Here is a 15,153-nt window from a genome sequence, read left to right on the forward strand (position 1 = left end):
TAGTAGGAGGAGGCAGCCAATCAATGTTTCTCTCTCATCAATGTTTCTATCTATCCCGGTCCCTTCTTCTCGCTCTAAAATCAATTTAAAAATGTTTAAAAAAGAAAAAAAGAGAGCGTGAGCTAAGCAGGGTTGTGGGTGGGGGTCTGAAGGCGACAGAAGGGACTGCCCCAAAGGGGCCAGGGCCGACGCGGACTTCGACGTCACTGCGGCGCGCCGCTTCCGGTTCCCAGCGCCGGTGCGAATGACTTACCCCTCGGTGGGGCGGGAGCCGGGCTCACCGCGACCCCGGGAGCCCACGATCGCGCCGCGCCAGTCGGCAAGTGCGCCAGCACCAGCGTCCCACTCGCGCCCGGGACCATGGCCACTGACTCGTGGGCCCTGGCGGTGGATGAGCAGGAAGCGGCGGCCGAGTCGGTGAGTTGGCTTCAGCCATAAAAGGGTCGGAATCAGTTCTCGCCGGGGCTCAGCTCCATGGGAACGGACACTCCCTAGTTGGTCTGGGCCGGATGGGATGCGCGCCGGGATGGGCATGGACCCTGAACTATCTTTGTTTACCCGCCTCCCGTGTTATGTAAGCACAGGTGAGTGCTCCCATCCATGAAGAGCCCAGCCACCTGTCTATCTTCCTGGAATCCGGGTTGATCACAGATTGTAACCACTTTTGTAGGTGTTATTTTCCACCTCCCGATTCTGAGGGTTTTGGGGTTACTCATATCTGTGTGCTTCCTCAGCTTGCACACAGATATGCCACTCAGTAGGCCTGGCAGTTAGTAAATCCTCTCCTGATCTGCTTAACTTTGTTCTGGTCCTGACACCCAGGAAACAAGATATGTGTTAAACGTTACTAGGTAGAATTAATTTCTCTCATCCAGACACTCTATATTCTGATTTGCTTTGAACCTACTGCTTTTATATTACTTTTTTTCTCTGAATTCGAGAACAAGGACTTTGTCTTATTTTTTATAACTAATAAGTAATATGCACATAGTTCAAAGAGTCAAATATTTAATTTTAAACACTGGTTCCCACCACCACCAATTTTTAAATTAGTAAGTGCCATACTGTTTTCCAAAGTGGCTGTACCGTTGAATGTCCCCAGAATGTTCCTCCTGACTGGCCAGATTTTGCAGAGATGATCCTCAGATTTCCTGCCTGGAGGGTAGAGGTCTGACTAGTGTTCGTGGAGTGGGAGGAAAATGTGGAGGTCTCAGCACTCAGTATACTTGGTTCCATTTAATACTCCCATTCTCATCATGGCATCCCCTTCCTCTATGATAGTCGTTAGCTTATTCATTTCAGCATTTCTCATGCCTAGCCAGCGCTGTTAATTGAGTAAATAAGCTGTATAGTTTGTTTTATATTACATGGCTCTGTCAGAAACTTTTGGAAATGCATTCTCAATATATACATATTTAGATATTGCATGCTGTACTGTTTTGCTAAATATATACATTCTAAAGCATACACAAAAGTAATAAAAGCTGAAATAAAGATAATGTTTTTAAATATTTTACTGTACTTCCTTTTGCTGGCTTTGTACTTACATTAATGTCTTAAGGTACAATATATACATAGGGGAAAAATCATATTATTAGCCATTGCAAATATGAATATATATTTCAAATAGTTTAAATTTTTTTTTACTAACTTGTTAGGTCAGATTATATTGTCATTCTCTTAATCTATTAATATGCCTAAAAGAGTTTGTTAGGAGTCGGTAGCTTTGTCATTTTCTTATTTGCTTGAGTTTGCATTGTTAGAATTATCTTCTTTTTTTAAATATATTTTATTGATTTCAGAGAAGGGAGAGAGAGAGAGAGAAACATCAATGATAAGAGAGAATCACTGATCAGCTGCTTCCTGCATGCCCCCTACTGGAGATCGAGCCCACAACTCAGGCATGTGCCCTTGACAGGAATCGAACCCGGGACCCTTCAGTCTGCATGCCAACGCTCTATCCACTGAACCAAACCAGCTAGGGCATAGAATTATTTTTAAGACAGAACAGAAACTCATAATACATCCTGTGACAATGAACATTCAGATATGATTAGCTCCTATAAATTTCAGCAGATATATACTAGCCATTTTCCTTACCTTACAACAATAAAACCCGGAATTAATTAAATCTTGGGACCCTATTTTTAGAGCATTATGGTGGGACTCTACCCTATTATCTCTTTTATATTTTTATCATTTATTTATTTATTTATCCTCACCCGAGGATAATTTTCCATTGATTTTTCGGGAGAATGGAAGAGAGAGGGAAAGACAGAGAGAATCATTGATGTGAGAGAAACCGATTGGTTGCTTCCTGGGCCCAGGGTAAGGAGGAGCCTGTAACCAAGGTACATGCCCTTGATGGGCATCGAACCCCGGACCCTTTGGTCTTCAGGCCGACACTCTATCCACTGAATCAAACCGGCTAGAGCTATCTCTTTTTTTAAATAACAGGTTTATTGAGGTATTACATACCATATACTTTATCCATTTAAAACATATAGTTCTCTGGTTTTTAGTATATTCACAGAGTTGTGCAGCCATCACCATAATTTTAGAATTTTTCTTATCACCTCAGAAAGAGACTCTGTATGCCTTAGCTGTTACTCCCCATTTCCCTCCAACCTCTCGCCCTAGACAACCACTAATGGACTTTCTGTCTGTTTAGATTTGCCTATTCTTGACATGTCATATAAATGGAATCATATAATATGTGGTCTTTTGTGTCTGGCTTCTTTCACTTAGCATAATGTTGTCAAGGTTCATTCATGTTGCAGTGGGTATCAGTATTCATTCCTTTTTATTGCCAAATAATATTCCAGTGTATAGATATACCACATTTTATTTATCTGTTCATCATGTCCACTGATGGACATTTGGATTCTTTCTACTTTTTGACTATTATGAATAATGATGCTATGATCATTTCATATACAAGTTTTTATGTGAACATATATTTTCAATTCTCTTAGGTACATATCTAGAACCGGCACTGCTGAGTTATACAGAAACTGTATGTTTAACTTTTGAAGAACTGTGAGACTGTTTTCCAAAGCAGCTGCACCTCTATCATCTTTATATTATTATTTTCTCTGAGATTAGTATTATCTATGAGGCACTACTATGCAGAGATTAAGACCTGAGTTCTAGCTAGACAGACTTGGAATTGTATCCCATGTCCCTCACTTACTAGTTATATGACCTTGGGCAAACTGCTTACCTTCTGTGCCTCAGTTTCCACATCTGAAAAATGGGGATAATCATAATAACTACCTCATTGAGTTATAGACATGCCTGATATAAGTGCTATATAAGTGATAGCTATTATTATTGTTATTTTTATCAATAATTCACAGTTTCTTTGCAGGAACCTTTTAAATTACTTGTCCATATTATGTGGATTAGTTAGTTGACCCTGAATAAGATTTGTGAATCTACCTAACCATGCACAGGTAAATTATAACATGACAATAAAACTGAACAAATGACTAAAAACACCTCTGTTGTCCTGGCCTATGTTGCTCAGTGGTTGAGCATCAACTATATATTTTTTATTTTTTTTTAAACTATATATTTTTTTTAAAAAAACACTTCTAAAAAAAACAAAACAAAACAAAAAAAACACGCCGAAACCGGTTTGGCTCAGTGGATAGAATTGCCCAGGTTGTGGGCTCGATATGAAGTAGGGGTAGTGCAGGAGGCAGCTGGTCAATGATTCTCTCTCATCATTGATGTTTCTATCTTTCTCTCCCTCTCCCTTTCTCTATAAAATCAATAAAACTATATATTTTTTTAAAAAAACACTTCTAAAAAAAACTAAACAAAACAAAAAAACACTTCTGTTACTCTCTGCCACTATGAAACTCTCACTGAGGATCCCCACACACATTGTATGACATGTGACTATAACATGCACAGTGCTAGGTTACTACATTTTAAATATTCATTAAGCTTCATTTCTTATTCATTGTAGATAAGAAAATATTAGATTCTGTTTATATTTATTTCCTCAGTCCCAGTGGCTCCTTTGTTCACCCTTTGTTCCATGGGAGATTTCAATTTAGAGGAGGGAGAACAGATAATAAAACTGATGAATAAGATTTCTACTTCACCATTTTGCCTAAGAGCCTCCCTTTTCAGTATAGTTCACTTAACATTAAATCTTATTTCTTATTTCTCAAGCATCCTTTTTCAGATAATGTTTGAATAAAATGCAGTGGGTAACTATAGTTTTCAATGATCTTAATGTATCTTGAAAACTAAAATATTAATTAAAGGCATTGAAAAATGTGGATATTATAAGGTAGATGTTTTTACTTTTTTGCCTTTTGGTTAACTTTCTGAATTTTAAGGTGGTTTCCAATGAAGACACAAGAGAAATTGGTTTTTCATTTTTGGTCCAAATAAATAGAGCAAAGGAAGGTATCTGAACTAACTGCTTTCAACATAAGTTTCAGTGTTCAGTTAACTCACTGACGTGGATAATAGAAACTTGTCCTGCTGTTTTTGCCTTATGGGCTTTGAGATCCTTGTAGTCAAATGAGGGCTATGTTTTTAGATTCTGCTGGAACCTCTCCAGAATTCTGATACATTTATATTAAAATATCTATTTGTTTCATTTACATTGTTGCTACCAACTTTCACTACACATTGTATTTTATTTTTCTCACCCTACACAGTGTATTTTAGCTACTTACTCTTCACTTTGATTTAAAAAATGACCCTAGGAGTGAATACTATTAACCTTACTCTTGTAAATATTGCAAGTCAGTTAGTCTCTCTCTCCTTTAACAGCCCTGAATACTGCTGGACTTAAACTAGGTTCATTGGCAGGATGTGAAGGAGGAATACCTTAGTGAAGACTAAAATAACTGAATACCTAAACTATATATTATGTACTGTGCTGATTGCTTCATTTCATTACCTATTAATGTGTTCTCTATTCTTCAGAATTAATGAAGATTTTTACTGCTTTATGATGATTTTTTTTTGCCAATTTCCTTTCTTGCCAGGCTCTCTAGTGTGTTCCCTCTTCCCCACAACACCAAAGCAGTCAGACACCAGAAATCCTCTTTTCAGTTTCCATCAGAAGTTCCTCTATTCCTAACTAACCACCCATTAAAACAAACAACTTTTTCATTCCTCCCTTTCCAAACCCTTCTGAGACTTAGAGGAAAGGCAGAAATGAACCTCAAGACATAAAGAACCTGTGTTGGTGATGCTTTAAGAAATACCCTTTATTATGATTTTCATACTTTTACCCTGCACTAGGTTGCCTTTGGCACCATTTAATATTTTAAGAGTATATCACCTGCTTAGTATATCCAAAAATCAATTAAAAATAACTCCTGTCTTTAAGGTATTTTTCTTTTTTCAGCTTTATTGAGGTATGATTGACAACTAAAAGGGTATTTTCATTCTAATAGGGGAAATAAGTCCTGCCAGGATATCCCTAATTTACAGCGTCTGATCAAAGTCCTGATAATTCTTTCTTTGAAATGTCTCTGCTCTGTCCCTTCCTATCTATTCCCACTTCAGCCTGCTGCGTATTTTGATTACACAGCATGCAACAATCCTCCAAGCTGTTCCAACTTTAAAATATCAGACATCCAGCACAAGACAACCTGAACGTAAGGCTGCATATCAGTATGCTGTGGTCCTGTGGCTCAGACATATCCTTGTAACATAACTGATTCTTACTTACAGATGCATTTTCCAAAATCTCTTTAAATTTCCTCTTGTTTGGAATATGAGAACATGACAACTCAACTGATATTCTATTAAGAGGTCTTTGTAATCAGAAAATTAAGCAAACTCATAAATTCATTTTCTCTAGAGATTGTAATTAGGGATTATAATTAGGGATTACAAAAGGAGCCCAGCAGAACAATCTAATGAATAGGTCTTGAGAGTGGCTCATGTTTCCCCAGCTACACTGGGGAGGCTCTGTTGATTTAAAATCTTATACTTGATTTTCCTGATACTTTCCATCCTCCCCTATATTCTCCATTTAGTTGAGCAACTTGCATCTTAAGGAAGAGAAAATCAAACCAGATGCCAATGGTGAGTAACTAAAAGCTAGTTTGCAAACAAATGAGATTTATTCTAGTATTTCTGTTTTGACATAACTGTCTGGAAAAACATTATATATGTAACCAGACCAGGGGCTGGCAGATACTGGCAGTCATTTGATTTGGAAATCAATAAATTGAATTGTTTTGTTTATATTGTGTTTAATATAAGCATGAGGATACCTAATTGGCTTATACATTATTAAATTTATTACTAACCATGAGACTATACTGTCAAAGATTATTTGTTATTTTTAAAAATAATCCTCAATTTGAGATGGACTAGACAAAGTATGAGCAACCTATTATAATTATTCTGAAAGCATGTACCCCAAATCTAAGATCTCCATTAAATTTTTGTTGATGTACTTATTATAAGGAAAAAATTGTAACATTTACCTTACAGAATTCACTTACAATCTGTTCTGTGTGTATTTTCACAAAACTACAACAGTGTTTGAGTATAAATTTCTATTAATCAGCAATTCTATTAATCAACAATTCATATACATAGACTTAATAGCATTATTGTATTTATATATGGATGAAATTAGACTTGCATAGGTTTTGAGCATCAAAGTGATTTCTGATCAATGACTTCTGTAATCATTCTACAACATTTCATAAATATTGATGCTATGAGGGAAATTAACATTAGTTTTTGAAGTCTGGTGAGAGGACTAAAGGATTAAAATATAAGCTATAGTGTTTCATACCTTTGTTTATGTAGGAACCATAAAATGTTTTTATCTGTGGCTTGGTTTCCTCATTGTTTTTTTTTGCTCCTCAGGCCTTTACATTTCTAGTGTCTAGTAGAATTTGAATTATCTCAGCTGTTGGGTTTGGGATGTGATTTTGAATGCCACTTTGTATCTGATAAAGGTGCTGTTGTCAAGACCAACGCTAATGCAGAGAAGGCAGATGAAGAAGAGAAAGGTAACACAGCCTGAGATCTACATACTAAGATTCTATAGCTTAAGAGAATGGATTGTTAAGAGGCTTCATTTATACACCCAACTTGGCTTTACTTTAATGGGAATCACAGTGCTAACATAATTGTTGGTGAAGGAATTCTAATTGTTTAAATTTTACAGAAATTTTACTTTGAAAAGTGATGAACTTCAGCAGCAGCAGGAAATATTCCCTGAATGATTATTTTTTACAAGGCAATAGAAAAGAAATTTTACTGCCTTTGGAAAAAAGAAAAAAAACATTTAAGTTGCATCCCATCTATATATATAAAAGGCTAAGTGTCCCTTGGGAGTTCAATTGGGAGACCGGGGGGAGTTCCTTCACTCGCTATGATGTGTGCTGACCACCAGGGGGTGGCATGGAACGAAGGAAGGCCCCAGCCTGCAGCCAGGAAAGGGAAGCCCTGGCCAGCAGCCAGGAGGCCCTGACAGCCCTGGTCGCTGGCCAGGCCTGGTTGCTGGCCAGGCCGAATTTCGTGAACCAGGCCTCTAGTTGTCTAATAAAATTAATGACATTTCAATATATTTAAGATGCAAGCAACTTATATGTTATCAAGATACAGATTTTAATTTTTTCATTATTGTGATTATATTTATTAATCATCTATAATAATAAAAGTATAATATGCTAATTAGACCAGACGTCCTTCCAGACATCCTTCCTTCCGGACAAAGCCGCAGTGGGCAGGGGCCACGGCAGAGGCCCCCAGTGGCGGCAGCAGGCAGGGGCTGGGGCCAAGACCCTTGCACAAATTTTGTGCATCAGGCCTCTAGTTTTAAGATTATATTAAGCACAAATTGGGGAGAAATATTTGGGTCTAGATAGGAGAAATAATCTCAGGAAAGGACAGTTAGGAATAGAGTTCTGAAGAAGAATATGAGGCCCAATGGATGCTATGAGTATCATAATCTCGCTTGTTAATAAAACAAACTAATCATATTTATAAGTAAAAACTATGATATACCTTGAACTAGATGTCCCAGTACAGTCCTGGCCAGTGTGGCTCAGTTGATTGGGCTTCATCCTGTGCATCAAAAGATTGCTGGTTCAATTCCAGGTCAGGGCACATGCCTGGGTTTTGGGCTTCCTCTCCCTTCCTCTCTAAAAATCAATATAAAGTATTCTTTAAAAAAAGGAGGGGGGGGAGTCCCAGTACAAATATTACTGCATAATGGGGGTATGAGGAGGGGCAGGAGGGGATCAATGGGGGAAATAAGGGGACATATATAATACTTTCAACAATAAAGAATTATTTTTTAAAAATATTACTGCTTAAAATACCAATGGCAGTTAAATTCAGAGGGGCTCATGGTAGAGTTCATGGACTTTTAACATTATTTGCTCTTTTTCCTGACAGAGGACAGAGCTGCCCAGTCCTTACTCAATAAACTCATCAGAAACAACCTTGTCGACAACACAAACCAAGTGGAAGTCCTGCAACGGGATCCAAACTCCCCCCTCTACTCAGTGAAGTCCTTTGAGGAGCTTCGGTTGTGAGTACTTGTTTGCTTTCTCACTCTCCCCTTTGTGTTTAGATAGCTATCCTATACTTGTTATATTTTTTTATCATAGAAAACTTTTAGCTAAACAAATTTAATTTTAAAACATTAGCTGCTTTGAGCTATTTAGTAAAATTTCCAGGTAATCTATAAAAATGTTACTTTACACATTGGACTCAGTTCAGCACAGTTCAAGTTTGTTAGTTCTAAGCTGTGGGTAACACCAGTTAAAAAGAGAAAAAAATTCCCCATATATTTGGCTTCTTTCTTCAACCAAAAAGACTGACTGGCATCATTAATTGTTTTTCCAGGAAGCCACAACTTCTCCAGGGAGTTTATGCCATGGGCTTCAACCGTCCATCCAAGATACAAGAAAATGCATTGCCTTTGATGCTTGCTGAGCCGTATGTGTCCTGACATAGCCCTATTCCATTTTTAATTTTCCATTTTAAAACTTTTATTAAAAAAACTATACTACTAATATATGCTAATTTTAGAAAAGTTAGAAAACAATAAAAAAGAAAAAAATCATTTGTAATCTCCCTCCTCCACATGCTATTCATATTTTGAGGAGAGAGAGAGAGAGAGAGAGAGAGAGATGATGGAGAAACATCGATGTGAGAGAGGAACATCAATTGGTTGCCTCCCACATCTGCCTCAACCAGGAATCGATCCTGCAACCTGAGTATGTGCCCTGACCAGGAATTGAATGCACAGTCCTTTGGTGCATGTGACAACACTCCAATCTACTGAGTCACACTGGCCAGGGCAGACATTTACATATAAGCTTTTATATGCTTTTAAATATTTATATGATCATCTTTCTATGTTGGGAAATACACATTTATATCATTCATATACAGTTCAGGGGTGGGAAACGTCCATATGAGGCCCATGAAATTATTTGGTCTGGCCCTGCCATGCCATTAGGGGTGAGTTAAACATTTAACCAAATATAGCAGGCTAATTTTTAAGGTGATAATTTTGTATGGCCTACGAAAGATGTTATAAATATCCAAGTGGCCCTTGGCGGAAAAAGGTTCCTCACCCCTGATATACACCATGATTTCATTATATGGATATATAGTTTATTGTATCAAATATATAGGCTAAAAACTGTTCTAGGAGACCAGAATGGTGCAGTGCTTCTCACACTTTCATAGCCTATGAGTCTCATAGGAATTTATTAAAATGCAAATTCTGATTTCAGTAGATTTGAGGTGGGATGGAGGTTCACAATTTCTAGTAAGCTATTTGTCTAAAAATACATATTTTAAGTATTTTCTCTAAGTGTTCTTTGTTCTGTGTCATAACAACAACATTACTTCAAGATGGAAATCTTTTTTTTAACTTGAAACATTCATTTTTATTAACTGAAAGGATACTTGAGATTTAAGCTACTGAACAGCTCGTTTTCTTGTGCAGCCCACAGAACTTAATTGCCCAGTCTCAGTCTGGTACTGGTAAAACAGCTGCCTTTGTGTTGGCCATGCTCAGCCATGTTGAACCTGCAAACAGATACCCCCAGGTAAGGACTTGGTGAATTTGGGTTTTCTGCTAATGCATAGCTAGAAGGGAAGTGCCATTTGATGGATTAAAAGCCATGTCTTATATTACCTTTTACATAAACTAGAGCTCCTTAAGTTGGGTACAAACAACATAGTTGATCTAGTAACAAAAATCCTCTTCTCTTCCATGGTTTGCCAATTCTAGGATACTGCTGATAGGCTTGGCCCCTTTACTTGCAGGAAAAACCTCCTTCATCTACAATTATTCATCCATTAGAAAGTTGAGAACTTTCTGAGAAAGTGAAAAGGAAGCTAATCTCCCATTTGAATTTCAGATCCTTGCTCACTTGTAGGTTTTGGTACTCTACTGGCCAGTAGCTGTTTCCAAGTATCTTTACCCAGCCAGAGTTCTGGCCCCTAAAAATTCTACCTTATGACTTTGCAGCTTAAAGAATCAAATGTGTACACTTTATATATCCTTTCCTTCAGCCTTAGCTGGAAGAATAACTAAGTCCTGATGTAACTCCCCATTGCAAAAGAGCTATTGTCTTGACTTCTCACTCTGCACTCTTTCTACCAGTGTCTGTGCCTCTCCCCAACGTATGAACTTGCCCTTCAAACGGGAAAAGTGATTGAGCAGATGGGCAAATTTTACCCAGAGCTGAAGCTAGCTTATGCTGTTCGAGGCAATAAATGTGAGTATGAATATGTAATCCTAATTCATTAAGTTAATAATTTTTTTTAAATTTTACAATTAAACCAATACAATGAACACGTGTACCCTTCACCTAGATTTGAAAACTTAACGTTTTGCCATATTTGCTTTATGTGTATATAGATATTTCTGGTGAATCGTTTGAGAGTAAATTGCAGACATTGTGGCTTTTTATTCCTAATACTTTAGTATGCATTTCATGATGAAGACATTCTTCAGCATACCCACAATACCCTTATCACAACCAAGAAAATTAATAGATTCTCTAATGACTAATACCCAGTCATTTTCATTTTACCCCAATTGTCCCAAAAGTGTTTCCTTATGGCTCTTTTGTTTTGAATCAAGATTGAGGGAGTGTATCCACATTGCATTTGGTTATCTCCTTACATTTCTTTTAATCTAGAATAGTCACTTCACATTACATTTGACTTTTTGAACACACCTTTTTGCTTATAAAATATTTCAAGTTCTGGATTTAATTGCATAATTTCTTTTTAATGTCATTAGAAGAACAAAAATGTTCTAGAATGTTCATGGCAGTTAACTCTGGTAGTTTATTTTTATTTTTTACATATTTTCTACCTTTGTTTTACAACAAACTGACAATATTTAAGTAATTTAAATTTTCTTGGAAGTTTGGTTGAGTCCTATGGATCTTTAACACAAACTTCTAACTTTATGACTCGCAGAAATCTACTCTGTGTACAACATCCTTTTGTGAAGTTAGTTCTGAAAAGTAAGATAATAAAACTTAGTGAAAAATTATCATAAGACGTTTAAAATGTTAGTTTGGATTTGAGTTAGAATGATAGGATTTTGAATAATTTATTTATGAGGGGCAGTAATTGTTAACTGAAATTTTAAAAAAGGCAGCATTTGTTAGCTTTGATTTGATTCACATTTGGGCAAAATTTTGGCTGTGACTAGAGGGAAATTGTTTATGTCTTGTCAAGAGTATAAATAAGTGCTAAAATTTGAATCAATAAATACCATCTAATTGAAAATGAAGAACCAAATTCTCAATTTCATACTGCACAGGGTCTAGAACGTGTCATGGTCTGCCAGGCCTAGTCTGGGAAGCATTTTAAGGGAGGTAGATTGTGTTTGAAAAGACAAAGTCTTTCATAATGAACCCTATTTATTGATCTGGGCATGAAGTGTATAAAAGCAACTGACTTGTTTGATGTGAATGCTAGAAGAGTTAAGGAGCAGAGTACACTAGAGTGAGGAGAACTTTGAAAATGTCTATTATGAGGAAATGCAATCCTCATCTAGAGGGAACCATGCTGACAGAGAGGAAATAAAGATAACAGGTCCTTGCCCTGACCAGTGTTCTCAATGGTTAGAGCATTGGCCCATGCACCAAAGGGTTAAGGGTTCAATTCCCAGTCAGGGGTGCTTACCTGGGTTGCAGGTTTAATTCCCCAACCCCAGTTCAGAGCATGCAGTTGGGGAGGGTGCAGGAGGCAATTAGTCAAGTTGTCTCTGCCACATCAATGTCTGTCTGTCTGTCTCTTTTCCTCCCTTCCTTCCACTCTCTAAAAATCAATGGAAAAAATGTCCTCCCTTAAGGATTAACAATACAAATTTAAAAAGGTAACAGATTTTTGAAAAATAATATAAAATGGGAAAGAATGCCACAAAGAGTTTTTTTATCTTCTCATTGTTTCTGTCCTTAGTATATCTTTTCAGCATTGTCTTTTCTGTGTGTGTCCATGAAATATTGTAGTGATAGCCTAACCTTTCCTTAAAATATTAATGCAAACATCAAAAAAATTGTATTAAAATATATCAAAGCTTTAGAATTTCTCAGAAAGGAGAGCTGGTTTGCCATGGACATACCTATGAAAAACATCTTGTCTCCACAGTGGAAAGAGGTCAGAAGATCAGTGAGCACATTGTCATTGGCACGCCTGGGACTGTCTTAGACTGGTGCTCCAAGCTCAAGTTCATTGACCCCAAGAAGATCAAGGTGTTTGTTCTGGATGAGGCTGATGTGATGATAGCTACTCAGGGCCACCAAGACCAGAGCATCCGCATCCAAAGGTAGGACGCTGGGTCCGGGGGGAACTTCTCTGCCACTTTTGAAGACTCGGTGTGGAAATTTGCCCAGAAAGTGGTCCCAGACCCAAACATCATCAAACTGAAGCGGGAGGAGGAGACACTGGACACAATCAAGCAGTACTACGTCCTGTGCAATAACAGAGACGAGAAGTTCCAGGCCCTGTGTAACCTCTACGGGGCCATCACCATCGCTCAGGCCATGATCTTCTGCCACGTGAGTAGCAGCAGCAGCAGCAGGCCAGCCTGGCGGGGAGTTCCATGGGAAGGTGTCCAGCCCCCTCCCTCTCAGCCAGCTCCACCTTCATGCTGAGGAGGACCAGCTTCTCCTGTGGGACTAGAAAGAAAGTGAATCACTTCTACCTGCCCTAGGGCATATTCTCCTCATAATGAAATGAGTTATAAGGGGAAGACTGAAAATGGAACCATCTTGAATCCCACTTCTTAGAGATAACTTGAAAAAAACTCCAAATAACACCCAATGAAATAATGTTAAAATATTAAGACAAACTTTTTAGGAATGAAAACCTTGAGTAAAAACCACATTCTTCTTAGATGAACACTAAGATCATTTAAATAATTCATCCAAAATATATTATATGGCTAAAATTCTATTTGAAAAATTTTAAGTCTAACCTGCTGGCTGAATGCTGCAGGTCTTCATGTATATAAATGGCAAAAAGCCACTTTTCTGCAGGTGTTTTCATTTTTTTTTTTTTACAGGTATCTTCATTTAAAACAATTCTTTTCACTCCAGACCCGCAAAACAGCCAGCTGGCTGGCAGCAGAGCTCTCAAGAGAAGGCCACCAGGTGGCTCTGCTAAGTGGGGAGATGATGGTGGAGCAGAGGGCTGCGGTGATTGAGCGCTTCCGAGAGGGCAAAGAGAAGGTTCTGGTGACCACCAACGTGTGTGCCCGTGGTGAGCAGAGAACTTGTCCTGGTCTGCCAGCCTCGGGGTGGCAAGAGAACAACTCAGGTGGTTGGAGAGAAGTCACGTGGGGTTGGTGGTGACGTCCTTTTCTAGGAGAGACTGGATTCCCTCAGCAGAGAAGAACTCTCACAGAAACCGAGTCCTGACTTGGTGGAAGGAAAGGTACAGGCTTCTGACTGGTTTACAATGGCGCCTGCTCTTCTTGGGGCAGCCATTGAGGTTTCAGCTGCATCTCCTGACACTAGTGTCTAGCAGAGGCTCCCCTACTGAGTTCTTAATTTTGTTAGCACCTGCCAAAGTCCTGTGGTTTTCCTCTGGGTTCTGCTCCGTGCTCCTTGTCCCGGAATCCCAGAGCTGGCCCACCCTGACTCTCTCCAACCAAACTTGGTGTACGTGGCCTGACTGACTCCCATCCCTTACTTTTCTCCATCTCTCCTTCATGCAGGTATCGACGTTGAACAGGTGTCTGTTGTCATCAACTTTGACCTTCCTGTGGACAAGGATGGGACCCCAGACGATGAGACTTACCTGCACTGGATCGGGCACACTGGCCGCTTTGGCAAGAGTGGCCTGGGGAGGACCATACCTGGGAGTTCAGTGTCAGGTCTTGAGTGTCAGTTTCCCTTGGCCAGGCTGAGGGCCTTGGACTTGGACTGTTGCTGTCAGTGTCTAGGAACCCAGACAGCAGGTTTTGGGTTTAACTGGAGGATGGATGTGGACAGAGGCAGGGCTCTTTCCTAGCCAGGGTAGAGACCTGTGTGTTTTCTCTCCCTGCTGGGCTGCCCCTTGCCTAGGTGTGTCTCTCCATGTAACCCCATGTTGATCTCTCTTTGAATCTTTTTTTATTCTCAGATAAGAAAATCGAAAGATTGGACACGGATGATTTGGATGAGATTGAGAAAATAGCCAACTGAGAAGCTCCACCAGTCCCTGCTGCCCACCCTTGGCTCCCCCTAAGTGGGAGACTAGTGCTTTCAAGTACAGGCCTCAACAGTTGCCGCAAAGATGAAGGCACGATTAGAGAGAAACTACCTACCTCATTTTAAATTACGTTTGGACTTGATAAAAATTGTGCAAATGATGGGGGAAGGTAGATAAAATTATTTACACAACTTTTGGAAGATTAGGCGTGAATACACAGAAATTTACCTTTTGGAAATTCTGTCTGTTTTTTGGCCAGTGTTTTCCGCATGGTTACACTAATCTAGATGCTGTACTAAATGAGCACTTGCTCAGAATATGTCCGGTAGCCTCTGCCTGCTGTCTGGGTAGGAGCGTTCAGGCCCACACCAGCTCTACTGGAAGTGACAGAACAGAGGTGAAGAGGGAACACAGAGAGAAGCCCCAAGTAGGACAGGTGTGTAAGCAACCCATCATGTTGGGAGTAAG

General features: G+C 38.9%; 1 protein-coding gene across 1 annotated transcript; it reads left to right on the top strand.

The window, feature by feature from the left end:
- Nucleotides 1-213: 213 nt before the first annotated feature.
- On the top strand, nt 214-14,678 carry LOC102770914 (ATP-dependent RNA helicase DDX19B). Its single transcript, XM_006755825.2, is given in 11 exon segments — nt 214-417; nt 6,018-6,066; nt 6,957-7,010; nt 8,404-8,539; nt 8,857-8,949; nt 9,971-10,073; nt 10,634-10,748; nt 12,640-13,049; nt 13,590-13,752; nt 14,210-14,377; nt 14,617-14,678. Coding segments are annotated over 11 exon segments (1,410 nt in total). The 5' UTR covers nt 214-360.
- Nucleotides 14,679-15,153: the final 475 nt, after the last annotated feature.

This window comes from Myotis davidii, unplaced genomic scaffold, assembly GCF_000327345.1.
Source record: "Myotis davidii unplaced genomic scaffold, ASM32734v1 scaffold453, whole genome shotgun sequence".
In the NCBI taxonomy this organism is placed as follows: Eukaryota; Metazoa; Chordata; class Mammalia; order Chiroptera; family Vespertilionidae; genus Myotis; species Myotis davidii.